This window comes from Squalius cephalus, assembly GCF_949319135.1.
Source record: "Squalius cephalus genome assembly, chromosome: 17".
NCBI classification, from domain to species: Eukaryota; Metazoa; Chordata; class Actinopteri; order Cypriniformes; family Leuciscidae; genus Squalius; species Squalius cephalus.
In genome coordinates this window covers 17,686,180-17,700,812 of record NC_137138.1, presented here as the reverse complement: position 1 = coordinate 17,700,812, position 14,633 = coordinate 17,686,180, and the positions used below count along the sequence as shown (strand labels likewise).

At 39.2% G+C, this 14,633-nt stretch overlaps 2 protein-coding genes across 2 annotated transcripts in view; one reads left to right on the top strand and one right to left on the bottom strand.

Moving 5' to 3' along the window:
- The first annotated feature begins 252 nt into the window (after positions 1-252).
- On the top strand, positions 253-13,144 carry nfrkb (nuclear factor related to kappaB binding protein). Its single transcript, XM_079898568.1, has 26 exons — positions 253-359; positions 853-1,013; positions 1,134-1,335; positions 1,426-1,553; positions 2,283-2,454; positions 2,546-2,650; positions 2,721-2,794; positions 3,553-3,637; positions 3,725-3,896; positions 3,984-4,095; positions 4,761-4,887; positions 5,014-5,091; positions 5,863-5,942; positions 6,022-6,068; positions 6,199-6,259; positions 6,388-6,562; positions 6,776-6,882; positions 6,966-7,089; positions 7,709-7,788; positions 7,919-8,133; positions 8,904-9,180; positions 9,294-9,503; positions 10,550-11,317; positions 12,094-12,200; positions 12,339-12,474; positions 12,571-13,144. The coding sequence occupies exons 2-26, from the start codon at positions 888-890 to the stop codon at positions 12,694-12,696; spliced, it is 3,894 nt and encodes a 1,297-aa protein (XP_079754694.1). The 5' UTR covers positions 253-359; positions 853-887; the 3' UTR covers positions 12,697-13,144.
- Positions 12,869-14,633, bottom strand: part of tmem45b (transmembrane protein 45B) — a 2,900-nt gene continuing 1,135 nt past the window's right edge. Inside the window, exons 2-5 of the mRNA XM_079898569.1 lie at positions 14,383-14,605; positions 14,115-14,299; positions 13,870-14,012; positions 12,869-13,786 (exon numbers count right to left, since the gene is read on the bottom strand). Coding sequence (XP_079754695.1) covers positions 13,669-13,786; positions 13,870-14,012; positions 14,115-14,299; positions 14,383-14,584 — 648 coding nt within the window. The 5' untranslated portion in view covers positions 14,585-14,605 and the 3' untranslated portion in view covers positions 12,869-13,668. The remainder of the gene's footprint in view (positions 13,787-13,869; positions 14,013-14,114; positions 14,300-14,382; positions 14,606-14,633) is intronic.

Here is a 14,633-nt window from a genome sequence, read left to right as displayed (position 1 = left end):
TAGAAAAACAATACAATTGCATCATAAATATATAATATATATATATATTAATTTTGCATTTCCTTTAACATTCTCGCATTGCGCGCACACACACACACACACACACGGTCCGTACATTTAATTGATTGGTGTGCAAATTTTATTGTTTATATTTTTATTTATGCCGCAATATGTGGATTTTTTCCGTGTGTGTGTGTGTGTGTTCCACCCATAGACTGTAAAATTGATATTTAAAAACCTTTAGCAGATGAACGGAAGTTTAGACGACAGACCGGAAATGTGCACCAATGTTATTATTCCTACCGCCCTTGTGATGAGCAAGCTAACGTATACATTCCTGATTTCCACCAACACTCATGGTAAGATGCCTTAAACATTTCCCTGATATACATAAATAGATAAATTAAAACGATACGTTTTGTTAATTACACTATAATAGATGTCAAGCCTAAAAAGGCCTATTAGCTTCTTGTATTAGCTAGTAGCAAAATTAACGTTAGCAATATCAAGATAGTGTAATGATTAACTTACATGTGCCATAGATACTTACGTACAAGTTGTCAATAAACCTTCATGGGAAATTATAGTTTTGTAATACACAAGCTGACTTGGTAAAGTACCTTGGCAGGGTGATCAATATGATTTTGTTGTCATTTATCTCATTAAGTTAACGTTACCACAAATTGTATATAACCTTAATACAGTCGTGTGAAATGTAGATTTAATTAGTATAAATAAAATGGTGAGTTAATTAATAAATACAAAAGCATAGTGCATTTCAGATGTCTTTAGAGTTTGCAGGTGTTTAGACTGTTTCCTTTGTTCATAATGTCTAATTTTGTAAACCTGCAGATACCGTTTTTGCTGCTGTGAAGGGTTAGGTAAAGATGGATGCATTGGATCACATGTTAACAGACCCACTGGAGTCTGGAATGGACCAGGATGGTCGTGTGATGGAAGAGTGCATGTTGGGAAACTGTAGAGTTCGGGTTCCTGAAGATTTGCTGGAGGATGTGAGTTATCAGCCAACGTTTCAGTGATAGTTCCACCATTTTCATGCAATTTTGAAAACATGAGAGTAAAAATTGAACCATCTCTTTATCTTGTGGGCATGTGTGTCTATGTGAGAGCAGCCAGAGATTTTCTTTTCGGTGATGAGTGAGAGCACATGGACAGATGTTCTCACAGATGCTCAACGGACACATCTTCGTCAACTCCTGCCTCAGTTCTCCGAGAATAACAACTCAGAGCAGAACAGCATCATCAGCGACCTTTTCAACGACCAGAATTTCTTCTTCGGAAACCCCTTGCACATTGCCCAGAAGCTCTTCAGAGGTTATCTTTCTTCCCTTTTATTTTCAATCCTAGTATTTTTCATTTATAAAATAAAACTTCATGCATATTAGTTTGTTTATCTCTCCATAGATGGTTACTTTAACCCAGAGGTTGTCAAGTACAGACAACTTTGTGCCAAACCTCAGAAAAAAAGGCACATCTACTCCCTTCAACAGTACTACCACAAATTACTCAAGCAGATCCTGGTCTCCAGAAAGGTACAGTTAATCACAGAAGAGCTAATTTAGTCTCTGTGTCATGATCAATGTTTATCTCACCATATACACTGCCATTCAAAAGTTTTTTTTTAAGGAAATTAATTTCTTTTATTTAACAGGGATGCATTAAATTGATCAAAAGTGACAGTAAAGACATTTATAATGTTACAAAAGAGTTACATTTTTCCTCTGTATATTAAGCAGCACAACTGTTTTCAACATTGATATTAATCTGAAACGTTTCGAGAGCATCAAATTATATATTATATTGATTTCTGAAGGATCATGTGACACTGAAGACTGGAGTAATGACTCCTTAATAAATCAGCTTTTCTATGACAGAAAAAAATATATTTTAAAATATATTAAAATATAAAACAGTTATTTTAAATTGTATTCATATTTCACAATATTGCTGTTTTACTGTATTTTTGATCAAATAAAAGCAGCGTTGGTGAGCACAAGAGACTCTTTTAAAAAACAATGAAAAATAGTACCCCAAACTTTTGAACAGTAGTGTAAACAATGCAGTATCCTTGCTGTTTCTTGAAAGTCCAATGCTAGATTTGTACTTGCACCATATAGAAAACTAGCACAACTGAAGTCATGTGATCCTCGACTGGTCGACACAGACCTGACACAGGTAGTTGCGGAAGAAATCGAATAGTTGGTGCAACCTTTGCTGTAACTCTATGCAACGTACTAATGTGTTTTTCTCTTGTAATGTAGGATTTGCTGGATTTGGCTGTCCGCAGTGGACCCGAGCTTGCGGTAAAACGGCGGTACCCTGTCCCTTCTCATAAGGAGATGCTGGAGCAGAGGGTGAGACGTCGAGTGGCTCACATACTGAAGGACGTGAAAACAGAGTGTGGGGACAGTAATGTGTCATCTGATGAAGATGGTGGGTGTGATGCAGTGTGTGAACTTTTTCAGCACCATTGTGTGTTCATGTATTGATGATTAATATGATGGTTTTATGTTCATGTAAACAGATACAGCCTCTTGGTTGCCTGTTCCTCCATCGCCCTCCTCCCCAACTCCAACCGTCTCTCTCAGGGTCCTACCCAGCCTTTCTACTCAGGACATGAAAACCAGAGGTCAGTTAAAGCTGTTTTAAAGCTCCCCAGAAATGAAGATATGAGAAACTAAAGCTGATTTTCCATGTAGACAAGCCTGAGCTGGGTGAGAAGGAACTAAGAACCATGCTGCAGAGACACAGAGAAAAAAGAAAACGTCAGCCAGTAAGTTGCCTGAGGGGGTCATTTATTGTTTTTACTGTCCCTCTTCTGAGGTCCAGTTATAATGTTAGTAATGTTTTGTTTCTTATAATATTTTATTGTAACCTTTTCCATCATCTCTCTGGCTCTAAACGGTTCATTTCTTTCCCTTACTGTACCTTTAAGAAACTTGTGATGTCACCAAGTTTCAAAAGTGCAGAACAAGCCATTTCTGCAGCTAAGTTACAATAAAGGGTCATTTTTAAATGGGACGATTTAGATATACTGCATGACTTAAAGACTTAAAGATACAGCATGGTTTTTATATTATATCAAGCTCTTTTTTCAAGTGGTGAGAGAAGACTGGATTCTTTTATATGACCTTTTTTCAAGCATACGTGAAGTTACGTTGTGAAAAAGTAAAAATAAATAATGAAAATGAGATTAAATTAACTAACTTCGGCATCAATTTTAATAAAAAAAGATTAAAAAAAGTAATACATTACTACAACACTATACTGAGTAGGGAAAACATATAATTATACATAATATAATAATACATATAATTATTTACACATTTAAATCATACATTTTTCACAGTATAAGTTTGGTCTTTATACGTGTAAATATATAGCTGCCTTTTCACTTTTAGAATGGGGGTTCCGACCCGCACGAGGATGGTCATATATTATGTGTCCGGGACATCTAAAAGATTGAAAGCCATTGCACTAGAAGACAAGATTGGTATGAGTAATGATTTTATTTATTGATGTCATTTTTAGGATCACCCTGACCTTATGATATCCGACCTCCATCTTGGTGATATCATGTCACGAGTCAACATCGGCAGAAAAGGATCCGTTACAAGTGAGAATAATAAGCTCAGTTTATTCTCTTCAATATAAGATGCATGAATTGCAGCAGGTGGGAATCTATGTCTGTTTTGGCCTGTAGCCGTCTTTGACCTGGCCCTACCTAAGAAGAAGATAAAGGAGGAGAGGAAGAAGAAAAAGATGCGCCCTATTAAAATGGAATCGGAGGAGGTCTGTGATGTTCCGATGTCAGCTTCCATGAACTCCGGCCTTAATGATACCCCCACAGTTCCTACACAATCCGTTAAAGAAGAGTAGGTCTTTGTTCTGTACATAAAATACTTTATCCAAATGACCAGGATTTAAATACCTTGCACTTTTCTGTTTCATTTGTACCAAAGGCCCATAGACGAGTCCCAGACAAGCCCTGACAGAGTGGAAGAGATAGCAATGAGCTTTTTTCATTTGCTTGAGGACATCCTCAGACTGGAAAGTCTAGCAACATCCTCTGCGGTACATACAGCACCTATAAATACATACAGTATTGGTCAAAAGTTTGGACACAAACTTAGTAATGACTGCTGAAAATTCAGCTATAATCACAGGAATAAATTATATTTTAATATATCTTAAAATAGAAAAGTTTTTTAATGAATGATTAAATGATTTTTTTTCCTGTATTTTTAATCAAATTAATGCAGCCTTGGTGAAGTGAAGAGATTTCTTTCAAAAACAATTTAAAAATCTTACCGTCCCTAACTTCTGAAGGGTTGTGTATGTGGTATGGGAATTATGCAGTGAAACAATTAAAAATCAAAACTATATTATATATTACATTCACCAAGCTTCTGATATGCACAATCTTCTACATGAGGTGCATCCTGGGAAGCTCTCAAACAGTACTGAGGGACTTTCCATGTATGTTGGACAGTTTTTGACCTCTTGTTCTTACTACCTCATTGAGCTCATGCAGAACTGTAGTATAGTTTATAAATAAGTGAACACACAGGAATAATTTACATTTGTTTCAGCATTTCCTTTAGGTCAAAAGGTTTTGTGATCATGAGAAATATACATGCAGTCAGGACTTTCCAAACTTTGCTGCAACATGAGATGGCAGAAATAGCTGAAGGGTGTTTAATAGTATTTCACTGTCTTCCTCTTATGGTTGCTCTCAGTTGGAGGAGAAAGTCCAACAGTGGCAGTCATCTCCAGCCAGCGCACTCAACCCCTGGTTCTCTATGGCCCCCTGCTGGTCAGAGTTGGTTGTACCTGCTCTACAGTTTCTCACTGGAGAGAGCAAAGGTATGCCTGAATCTATGATTTATTTATTTTTTTAAATGAAAAATTAATGCAGCTATTAATTCATGACTTATACATTCAATGATGCATGTTGATAATTTGGTTTATGCTTCATATCTCTGTTTCCAGCTGGTGTGATGGTTCTGCCTACTGGCTTCATACCTTTTGTGGAATTCAAGGAACTCTCCCAGCAATGGAAATGGATATGTACGATGATCCCCCCCATTTTCCTCTACTTGTGTATTTCTTTAGATGGAAATATTGGCTCTTCAATTATTAAAGATTATATATAATGTTTGGGTTGGTAAAGTAAAAAAAATGTCACATGATCCTTCAGAAATAGTTTTAAAATGCTGATTCAGTGCTCAAGAAACATTTCTTAATATTATCAATGTTGAAACTGCTTAATTTTTGTGGAAATTATTTTTTCAGGATTGTTTGATGAATAGAAAGTTCAACAATTTTGATTAATGATGCTTTATGCTTGTTGCTTAAAGTTTACCCAAAAATGAAAATGTTGTCATCAATTATTCACCCTCAAGTTGTTCCAAACATGTATGAGTTTCTTTCTTCTGTAGAACACAAAAAAATATATTTTGGAGATTGTTTGTAACCAGAAGGTTGACAGAACCCATTGACTTCCATAGTATATTTTTTTCCTACTATGGAAGTCAATGGCTACCATCAACTACCTGGTTACCAACATTCTTTAAAATATCTTCTTTTGTGTTCTACAGATGAAAGAAACTCATTCATGTTTGGAACAACTTGAGGGTGAATAATTGACAACATTTTCATTTTTGGGAGAACTATCTCTTTAATAAAAGTGATAATGCCTTAAAAAAATCTTACTGAGCCCTCCAAACTTTTAAACGATAGTGTAAACTACAATTCTCTTGAAAAAAAAAAAAAATGATTAGAATATTAGTTTTGTAAAGACCGCCAGTTGTGTGCATTTCTTCACACTGATCTGTGCAGGTCCAAGTCAAGATGGAGACAAAGATCTAAGTGCCCTGTGCCAGTTATGGCTGGAGTCAAAGGATCATGTGATTGTCAAGGTAGTAAACGTCTTTCATGCTTTTCCATGATGATGTAAGGGCACACTCTCTGATTCCTGGTTCTATGTTTGTTTTACAGCTGGAGGGTGAGGAAACTGCAGAACTCACTCCTCCAACACCCAGAGTGTGAGTTTGACAGTGGATTACAGTGTTTACTTAACACAAGCATCATGTTCAAACAGCAGTTCCTTTGTTTTTTTAGTTGAGACCGATGCACACATGCTTGTCATTTCATGCGTTCTTTTCTCTCTATTAGGTGGACTGACTATGTGGTGAGGCCTAGTACAGGAGAGGAAAGGCATGTTTTTCAAGAGCAGGTTAGTGCCTGGATCACACCTACCATGAGGAGGTGTCCTGGCAACGCATAATTTTTACATTGTTGCGCTACTTATGGAATGTAGTCGGTTACTTTTCTTGTTGTCATTGAAATATTTGTGTGTATTAGGAGCAGCAACGTTATGATCAGCCACATAAAGCCTTTACTTACCGAATGCATGGCTTTGAATCTGTGGTGGGACCAGTCAAGGGAGTTTTTGACAAGGAGACGTCACTCAATAAAGCACGAGAGCATTCTTTGCTGCGCTCCGACCGGCCGGCCTATGTCACCATACTATCTCTTGGTAACCACTGGATGCTCTTTCATTTGCAGTTCTGTTAGGGATGTTACATAGTTTAGTAAATGAGAGCCTGGTTTTCTTCACCATTTCTGGTGTCAGTTCACCCAAAAAAGAATTTGGATAATTTCAAGCTTTTTCATTCAGTCAGTAGAAGCTCAAATAGGTTTGAAACGGCATGAAGGTGATTATTCCTATTCCCTGTTTTCATCAACACAGTGAGAGATGCTGCGGCCAGGCTTCCTAACGGAGAAGGGACCAGAGCTGAGATTTGTGAGTTACTGAAGGACTCCCAGTTCCTTGCCCCCGATGTCACCAGTGCTCAGGTTAGACACGTGTTTCATGCTGTCGTGTTTATCGTTATAACACATTAGTCACTGTTACACTCACACATTTTCTCCATTTTTAGGTGAACACTGTGGTGAGTGGTGCCCTTGACCGCCTGCACTATGAGAAAGACCCTTGTGTGAAATACGACATCGGCCGAAAGCTGTGGATCTACCTCCACAGGGACCGGAGCCAGGAGGAGTTTGGTAAGCAACCCTGTGACCCTTGCAGTTATGCATGTGCATTACATAAAAAAGTCAAAAGGTTTCATTGCCACAGGCAAAATGTGGGACAGTATGTGTGTGTACTTATGAATGGCAGACAAGTAGAACAGGTTTAGTACTCAGAGAATAGCAGGTAGTGTCAGGTTTCCAGATTCTGCTATTGGCCAAAACAGTGTAATATCAGTATTAATAATATACTATTGTTTAATTTTTTAATTTACTTAAAAACATAAACTTAAAAATGTGTTGTTTTTTACATGTTGCCTTGGCAACTTACTGAAATAAAGTTACATTTTTTTATTTATCTAATATTTATATTTTATTATATTTCAGCTTAGTTCAATTACCAAAAATTTTTTTTATATATATATATCATTTGTTTTAGTTTACAAATGAGAACACTGCATCAAACAAGGAGTTGGCCATTTCTCTCTTAACAGTCCCCAGCGGAGAGATATAACCCTGTACACCAGATGCTTCCAGACCTTTTCCAGATTCACAAATAACTATGCAAATGAAGTGAAAAACTGGCATGCTGGCTTTGATTAAAAAAATAATAAACAGATCCAGACACTAACTGTAATCATCTTTCTTGAACCAGAGCGAATACACCAGGCCCAGGCCGCAGCTGCTAAAGCCAAGAAAGCTCTGCAGCAGAAGCCCAAACCAGCACCAAAACCTGTATGTGCTTCCACACTCACTCGTGTCATTGTTGTCGGACTCAAATGTAAAGCATCACTGTTTGTCCATGCTGATTTGCATAACCTGTTGCATACGTTTATGTTTTTGTGTATGTTTGTGTGTACTGTAGAAGGCAGGTGGTAAGGAGCCAGGCAGTAAGAATGGTGTTGCAGAGGCTGGCCAGAGCTCAGGCAGTGAAGGAGTAGCCATTGCATCCACCAGCTTGTCTCAAACTCCTTCCACCCCCACACCGAGCACCCCTGGAACCCCTAAATCGCCCCTCCCTCCCACAGCAGCTACTCTAACCAAAGTATGCGCCCCAGAACCCGTCAAAACCAGTCCCAGGTCAGTGGTTGGTAAACAAAATTCTGTTATATGTAGTTCAGCAAAAAATGTTGTATGTCTTTGCGCAACTCGTATGACGTATTCCGTGGAAGACAATTCCAAATAATGTTTATGCCAATGAGATTCTTAGAATCTTTTCTTTTCTGTTGAAGTCATTCAGGTTTGGAACAACCTGACAGTGAGGAAATGACAGAGTTGTCAGTTTTGGTTGAACTGTTACAAAATACTTTTCTACTTTGTCGAAACCATTGCTCCAACATATGGGGCTCAGCAGTGCTTCGGGTGAACTGATTTTTAGTCCTGGCTCGCGATCTCTTTCCTCCCATCACTTCCTATCCCAAAAATATAATGTACTTTTTTTTTTTTTTACTAAAGTTGCTGTCACATTTAGCATTGTTCTGCAAGTTTTCGTGTGCAAAATCCAGTCATTTGAATTGGAATCCACACAATCTGTAATTTTGTGTGAGGGCGAAAGATTTTCTCATGCAGGTTTTGCAACAGGTTCAAGTTGGTCATGTGGATTCATCACGTTGACCAACAGAAAGATGCCTGGTTTGAAAGTGACTTCTGTGTGAGCTGTGCTTTATGCATTGCTTCACTATTGACAAAAGAAAATTGACCTTTTTACCTGTGAAATTTGGCTGGAATTTTGCTAATGTGATCACACCTTAATGCAAAACAAGGCTGATATTCAGCTGTATCATCAATCACATGCTATATTCTTTATCATTTGGCTTTCACGATCACAATTGTACTTTTTTTCCCCGCAGTGTCCTGTTGGTGTCTCCTCCCTCCATGTCTCAGTTAGGAACGTTGCTGTCCGCGAGTCAGCCAGGTTCACAGGTTTCCCAGCAGGCCTCTCCGCAGCCTGCCACTCGGGTAGTGGCACACTCTGCTGCCACTGGCTCTCTGCCTCAGGTGCGAGTGGTCACTACACAGCCCGGTCTTCCGACGTCCTCTGCAAGCCAGGCGGCCACATTAGTGCACCAGAGCCCTCACCACATCAGGGTGCCGGTCACCGTGGCGCATGGAAAGAACATCACGCAGGTGCACTACAGCATCTCTAGCAATAATGTTTGTGTGTTCAGTGTAAGACAGTGGGTCCAACACAATCCAGTCAAATGCATGGGTCACATTCTTGTTTGTCTTTCTTTGAACAGGCAGTGGTGACTCTACCACTAAGAAACCAGTCTGCAGGAAGTCCCATTCAGGTGCAGGCTTCACGGGGTCAGGCCAGTCTTACTGTTCCAGGTCTTGCATCTGGTGTCACAGTAACCAAACCTCAGACGAGCTCCCCCGCCAGCCCGGCACACAAACCAACATCACCTGCTGTTTTGCAGGGTGTCAGCAGCCAGAATATCATCAAACAGGTACAAACCCACTCGAATGCATTAGACTCTGTTTACACCTAATATAAGGTGAGGATGTTGAGACAAATAAACATTATCATGAACAATGATATACGCCCATTACATGCCCTAGAGGTGTTTCGGCAGAGCACATTCAGAGGTAGGGCGATTCCACCAAAATGTAAAACTGAATGGCATCGTAAGTCGTTCCTGCGTGCTGATGTGCAATAACTAATAACTGAGTCTGATTTATATTTATTTATTTATTCTTATATTTTTTTCCTATGTTCTTAGTATTATTAAAATAGGGGATGTATGCTTTAGTTAATTTTGTTTGTGTATTTGTTTTTAGTATTATCATTATAGGGTATATCATGTTTCAGTTAATATATTATAGGGTATGAAATGCTTTAGTGAAAGTTTTGTTTTATGATTGTAGTTAGGTGGATAGATTGATGTTGTCTGTGTGCGAGGACTGTGGTTGCTGCTATTGTATCAAAACTAATTTCCTGAGAAGGATTAATAAAGTAGCCATCTATCTAAACTGAGGATGCACAATATATCAGTATATTGTTTATTGGTCGTTGTAAATGTTTTTTATATATATATATCTTATCAGATGTTGAATATCTACATCATAATTTCCCTTATTTTTACATTTAGATTACATTTGCTGTCCTTTAATGTTCATTTAAAGTTAATCATTAAAAACACTAATCATTTTTTTATACTGTACATTATAATGTTGTGATGCCTAAATTCACTTTGAATTTACTCAGCATTTAAAATTTTAAATTTGATTTAGTAAAAATACGACACATTTAAAAATTATTAATTTCCAGGATTGGTTGCTTTGCTTTTAAAAAAAAAAAAACATGTTCTGGAACTGCAAATACCAATACATGTTTGGTACCAGTTTTGTAACCAAAATAATATTAATGTTTTTTTTGTTTTTTTACAAATATATCTTGGTCATTGTACATTTTCCTTAAAACACAGTATGACAAACCAAGTATATTGTCTGTTCTATTTCCCTGTCAAATCTCACTCACTTTTGTTTTAACCAGGTTGCGATCACTGGTCAGTTAGGTGTAAAGACCCAGAGTGGGGCCGGGATCCCTCTTACCGCCACTAACCTACGCATTCAGGGGAAGGATGTGCTCCGCTTGCCCCCCTCCTCAATTACGACTGACGCCAAAGGTCAGACGGTACTTCGCATCACTCCGGACATGATGGCCACCCTTACTAAATCTCCCATGGCCACTGTCAAACTCACCCCAGAAATGCTGAGCAGTGCCACAAGCTCAGGCAGCAAGAGCATCTCTGCCACGCTACATGTGTCTCCATCCCAGCCTTCACCCCCTACCTCGATCACCACTGCATCCGCAACAACTGAGAACTTGGCTGCCAAAGTGCCTACCACGGGCACCGCCACCCTAGTAAAGGTTCACCCTGAGCTGAAGGCCGCCTGTGACACGGCCATCCGCCTCATGCCGGCACTGGCCGTCACTATGACTGACCCCAAGGCCCGTACATTCTCAACCGTCACCTCGTCTGACTCTAAAGCAGGAACCACTATTCGAATAGTGCCAAACCTTGGTGTGATTCCTCAGAAACACGGTCAGACTGTCTCAATTAGCACAACCACCACAAGTACAAAGCCTGTCACGGTATCATCAGGGGCGGCAACTGTTGCCATAGCCACCAGTGGAGTGGGAGGGGCCAAAAGTGTGACACTGGGCCCTGCAACCACAGGCTCTACGCTTTCTCTGGGCACTGCTGCCGCCACAGTCAGACAGGTGCCAGTTACTGCTACCGTAGTAGCCACACAAGCTGTAAGTTTATCTTTTAGGACGAGATTCTGTTCATCAGGACCTTTCAAAACCAGTGATAACTAAACAAAATAACATGTAACTTACTAGGGGTTCTGACAAAATGTTAATTGCTGCAGTCTATTTAAAAAATACTCAATTCATTTGAATTTATTTTTAAAATCAGGTTGAATGAATGATTCAATGATTCACACATAAAGACTTGACTTGTTTCATTACTGGATGAATCAGCGTTTTTGAACAAATTTCTTGAATGAATAATTCAACGACAAATAAAATATTAAATGTCACTTGTCGCCACCTACTGGCGTAATGATGTAATTGTAATTGCTAAAGAAAAAGACAGACCACAAACTTTTATACCGTAGTGTGCATTGCATACTGAACCATGATGTAAAAGCTGTTAAAAAAAAGTGGTTATGCTGATTTCTAGTAGAACGTTTTTTGACCAAATTGCTCATATCCTTTCCTTTGTAGAAAAATGCAATCCCATAATGCATTGCGACAAGCTTAGTGGATAAAAATCCAAGATGTTTTTAAAAAAACAAAAAACAAATGTTGATTATAAATATACTTTATTGAATTGATCATGAAAAGTATTAATAAAAAAACTGTTACATCTGTAAGGCTTATTAGAGTAGCACATCATTAGTGTAGTGGTTTCAGTTAGGATGCTTCCTATCAATGCAGTAGACAGGGCTTTGGAGCAGAGCCACTGTTTGTTATGCATAATTGCCTGTTATTATGACGTTTGAAACTCTAATCTTTGCTCTTTTCAGGGGAAGCTTCCCACGAGGATCACGGTGCCTCTATCTGTCCTCAGCCAACCTTTGAAAAATAAGAGTGTGGTCACTACTCCCATACTTAAAGGGAACATAAGCACCAAGTGAGCATTCCGTTTCATCATCTAATATTGCTATAGTAAACAAACAGGCTGGACAAACTGATACGGAACTATCAATAGTTCCCTATCAGGTTTTTAAGGTCCCAATCATTTGAAATCTTGATTTTCTTCTGTTTTTAGTATCAGCAATCTGGGGAGGAACATTATCTTGACTACCATGCCGGCAGGCACCAAGTTGATTGCTGGGAATAAGCCGGTCAGCTTTGTGACTGCTCAACAACTGCAGCAGCTACAGCAGCAGGGACAGGCCACACAGGTTGACTCATCTGACTCCCAAACAAACTAAAACTGGTCTTACAAGCCAAACCATGCATGTGTGTTAAATGTAATCAAGTATGTTTCTCTACCCAAGGTTCGAATCCAGACCGTACCGGCTCAGCAGTTACAGCGCACAGCCGCCAGCTCTCCGAAATCCACAGTGTCTACGGTGGTGGTCTCTACTGCACCCTCGCCAAAAACAAACCCAGACCCTCAATGAGACATACCACAGCTCTAGCCTCTGAGATTCATAGACCTCGAAACAAAAAGAGCATGTGCACAAAGTTTTGCTCAACTTTCCCATGAAAGTTGCATATGGGCAAAGCGGTGTCGGATTCTAAGCACTGGTCTTGTCCTGACTCCGCTTTTTCTGTCATTTTGTTTTGATTTTTGCAAGTTGAAAAGGAGGTATGATTTGGATGCTGATATAACATCGGTGTGAACTGGGAAGCAATTGCGCATGGCTTGTATCAGTCTGACCTTGGTTAAAGTGAATGGCCTTTCTCTAGACGATGTTGACATGTACACAGAGGCAACTTTGTTTATTTGTGCTTTTTATATCTTAAGTTCTCCTAAAGAAATGTAATTTAACAAGTACTGTTGATATTCAGTAGCCACTGTTTGTATTGGGATAAATAAATGATTGTGCTACACAAATCAAATCAAAACAGCTGTTACCTTCATTCATCCGGATGCCGTTGTCTACTGCAATCTAGGGATTAACCTTGAACTTGAATTGTGTATATGAAAAACAAATCATTTGCCTGCTTTTTGCCACTTCATTTCCATGATGTGGCAAGTAACATGAATCAAGCTGACCATGCAGTGCAAGTGACAAACAATTATATGCTTGCATATTCCTCATTTGAATTTCATTATAAAACATTTTAATGTGCATACATCTATTATAGGTATTTAGGAGTGAATGACATTCATGCATGCGTTTGACATTCATCATGATCTGTTTTTCCTCTGGTTTGTCAGAAATCCTTCTGACACCTGTGATAACCACATTATTTACAAGTCCCTTTTTAATGAGATATTTTCGGCATGAGCACATGAAAATCTTTTGCAGATAAATTATGCAAACATAAATTCATACAATCCTATTGGAAGACAGCTTGCTAGCAGAGAAAAAGGCAAAAATTTTGAATTCAGTGCATTCAATCTTAGCAGTCATCACAGGCTCCAACTATTCTTCATCTGATTCCTGGAGCAAAGCCTTCTGGGAGCTAGAGTCTGAGGCAGGACACTTTCTGAGCCCCATCTCCATGTCGCCTATCTGCCTACCATCAAACCATTTTGAAGACCTGGAATGATCATGGGCACAATGTAAGTAAAATAAAGACAGTGGAAATGTTTTTGTTCGTCCAAAATGACATTGTCCACTCACCAAAAAACTCCACAGTAGCACATGCCTACAATCAATAGAGCCACAGTGTAATGCCAGCAGAAGCACATGGTGATGAACATGATGTTGTCGTGCTTTTCCAGATTCCAAGGTGATCCACTCAGAGGATACAGTACAAACCCGATCTGAAACATAACGAATATTTTCATATTGTAATTTAGATTTTTCCCAGAATAATATGAAGTGGTTCATTTTCTTCACCTATGAGTTTGAGATGTTGTCTTTACCTGATAGAACCATGTTCCTTGTAGGATGGCCAAACTGGACCTGAAAAGTTCCAGCAATGCGTTATCTCGCTTAAACACCTCCAACATTGTGCTGGCGGATCCACCAAACACGGCAATCAGAAGCAGAGAGTGAATGTGCTGGTCCAGAGCAGCACGATTGTGGACATGGAAATAGAAAAGGAAACCTGGAAGAGAAACGCCATGACATTTCAGCAGGTCCTATGGTGGGATATCACTGCATATTTACTTAACTCATTTAGCGTGATACCTTCCACAAAGAGAGCCATGGAAAGGGAGAGACGGTCAAGACCAACTGGCACATGGCGAGAAGTCATGCTGAGAACGTCTGCGATGCCAGAGATGCCGAAGAACAAGTACATGGTGCTGTGCTGCCAATTCATCAGCTTCACCCAGCCATCCTGATGATACAGATGTGCATGAGGACCATCAGGCACAAACTGCTCTGCCATGATCCCTGGGGAGAGATTTTAGTGTAAAACACCAGAAATTTTTGTAAAC

What these genes read in the sequence shown, in the direction of transcription:
- nfrkb (XM_079898568.1), top strand. Translation starts at nt 888, where the DNA reads ATGGATGCATTGGATCACATGTTAACAGACCCACTGGAGTCTGGAATG. An exon ending in TGTGTCATCTGATGAAGATG is followed by an intron (nt 2,455 to 2,545) that starts GTGGGTGTGATG and finishes TCATGTAAACAG; the next exon opens with ATACAGCCTCTTGGTTGCCT. An exon ending in AAAAAAGAAAACGTCAGCCA is followed by an intron (nt 2,795 to 3,552) that starts GTAAGTTGCCTG and finishes TGTCATTTTTAG; the next exon opens with GATCACCCTGACCTTATGAT.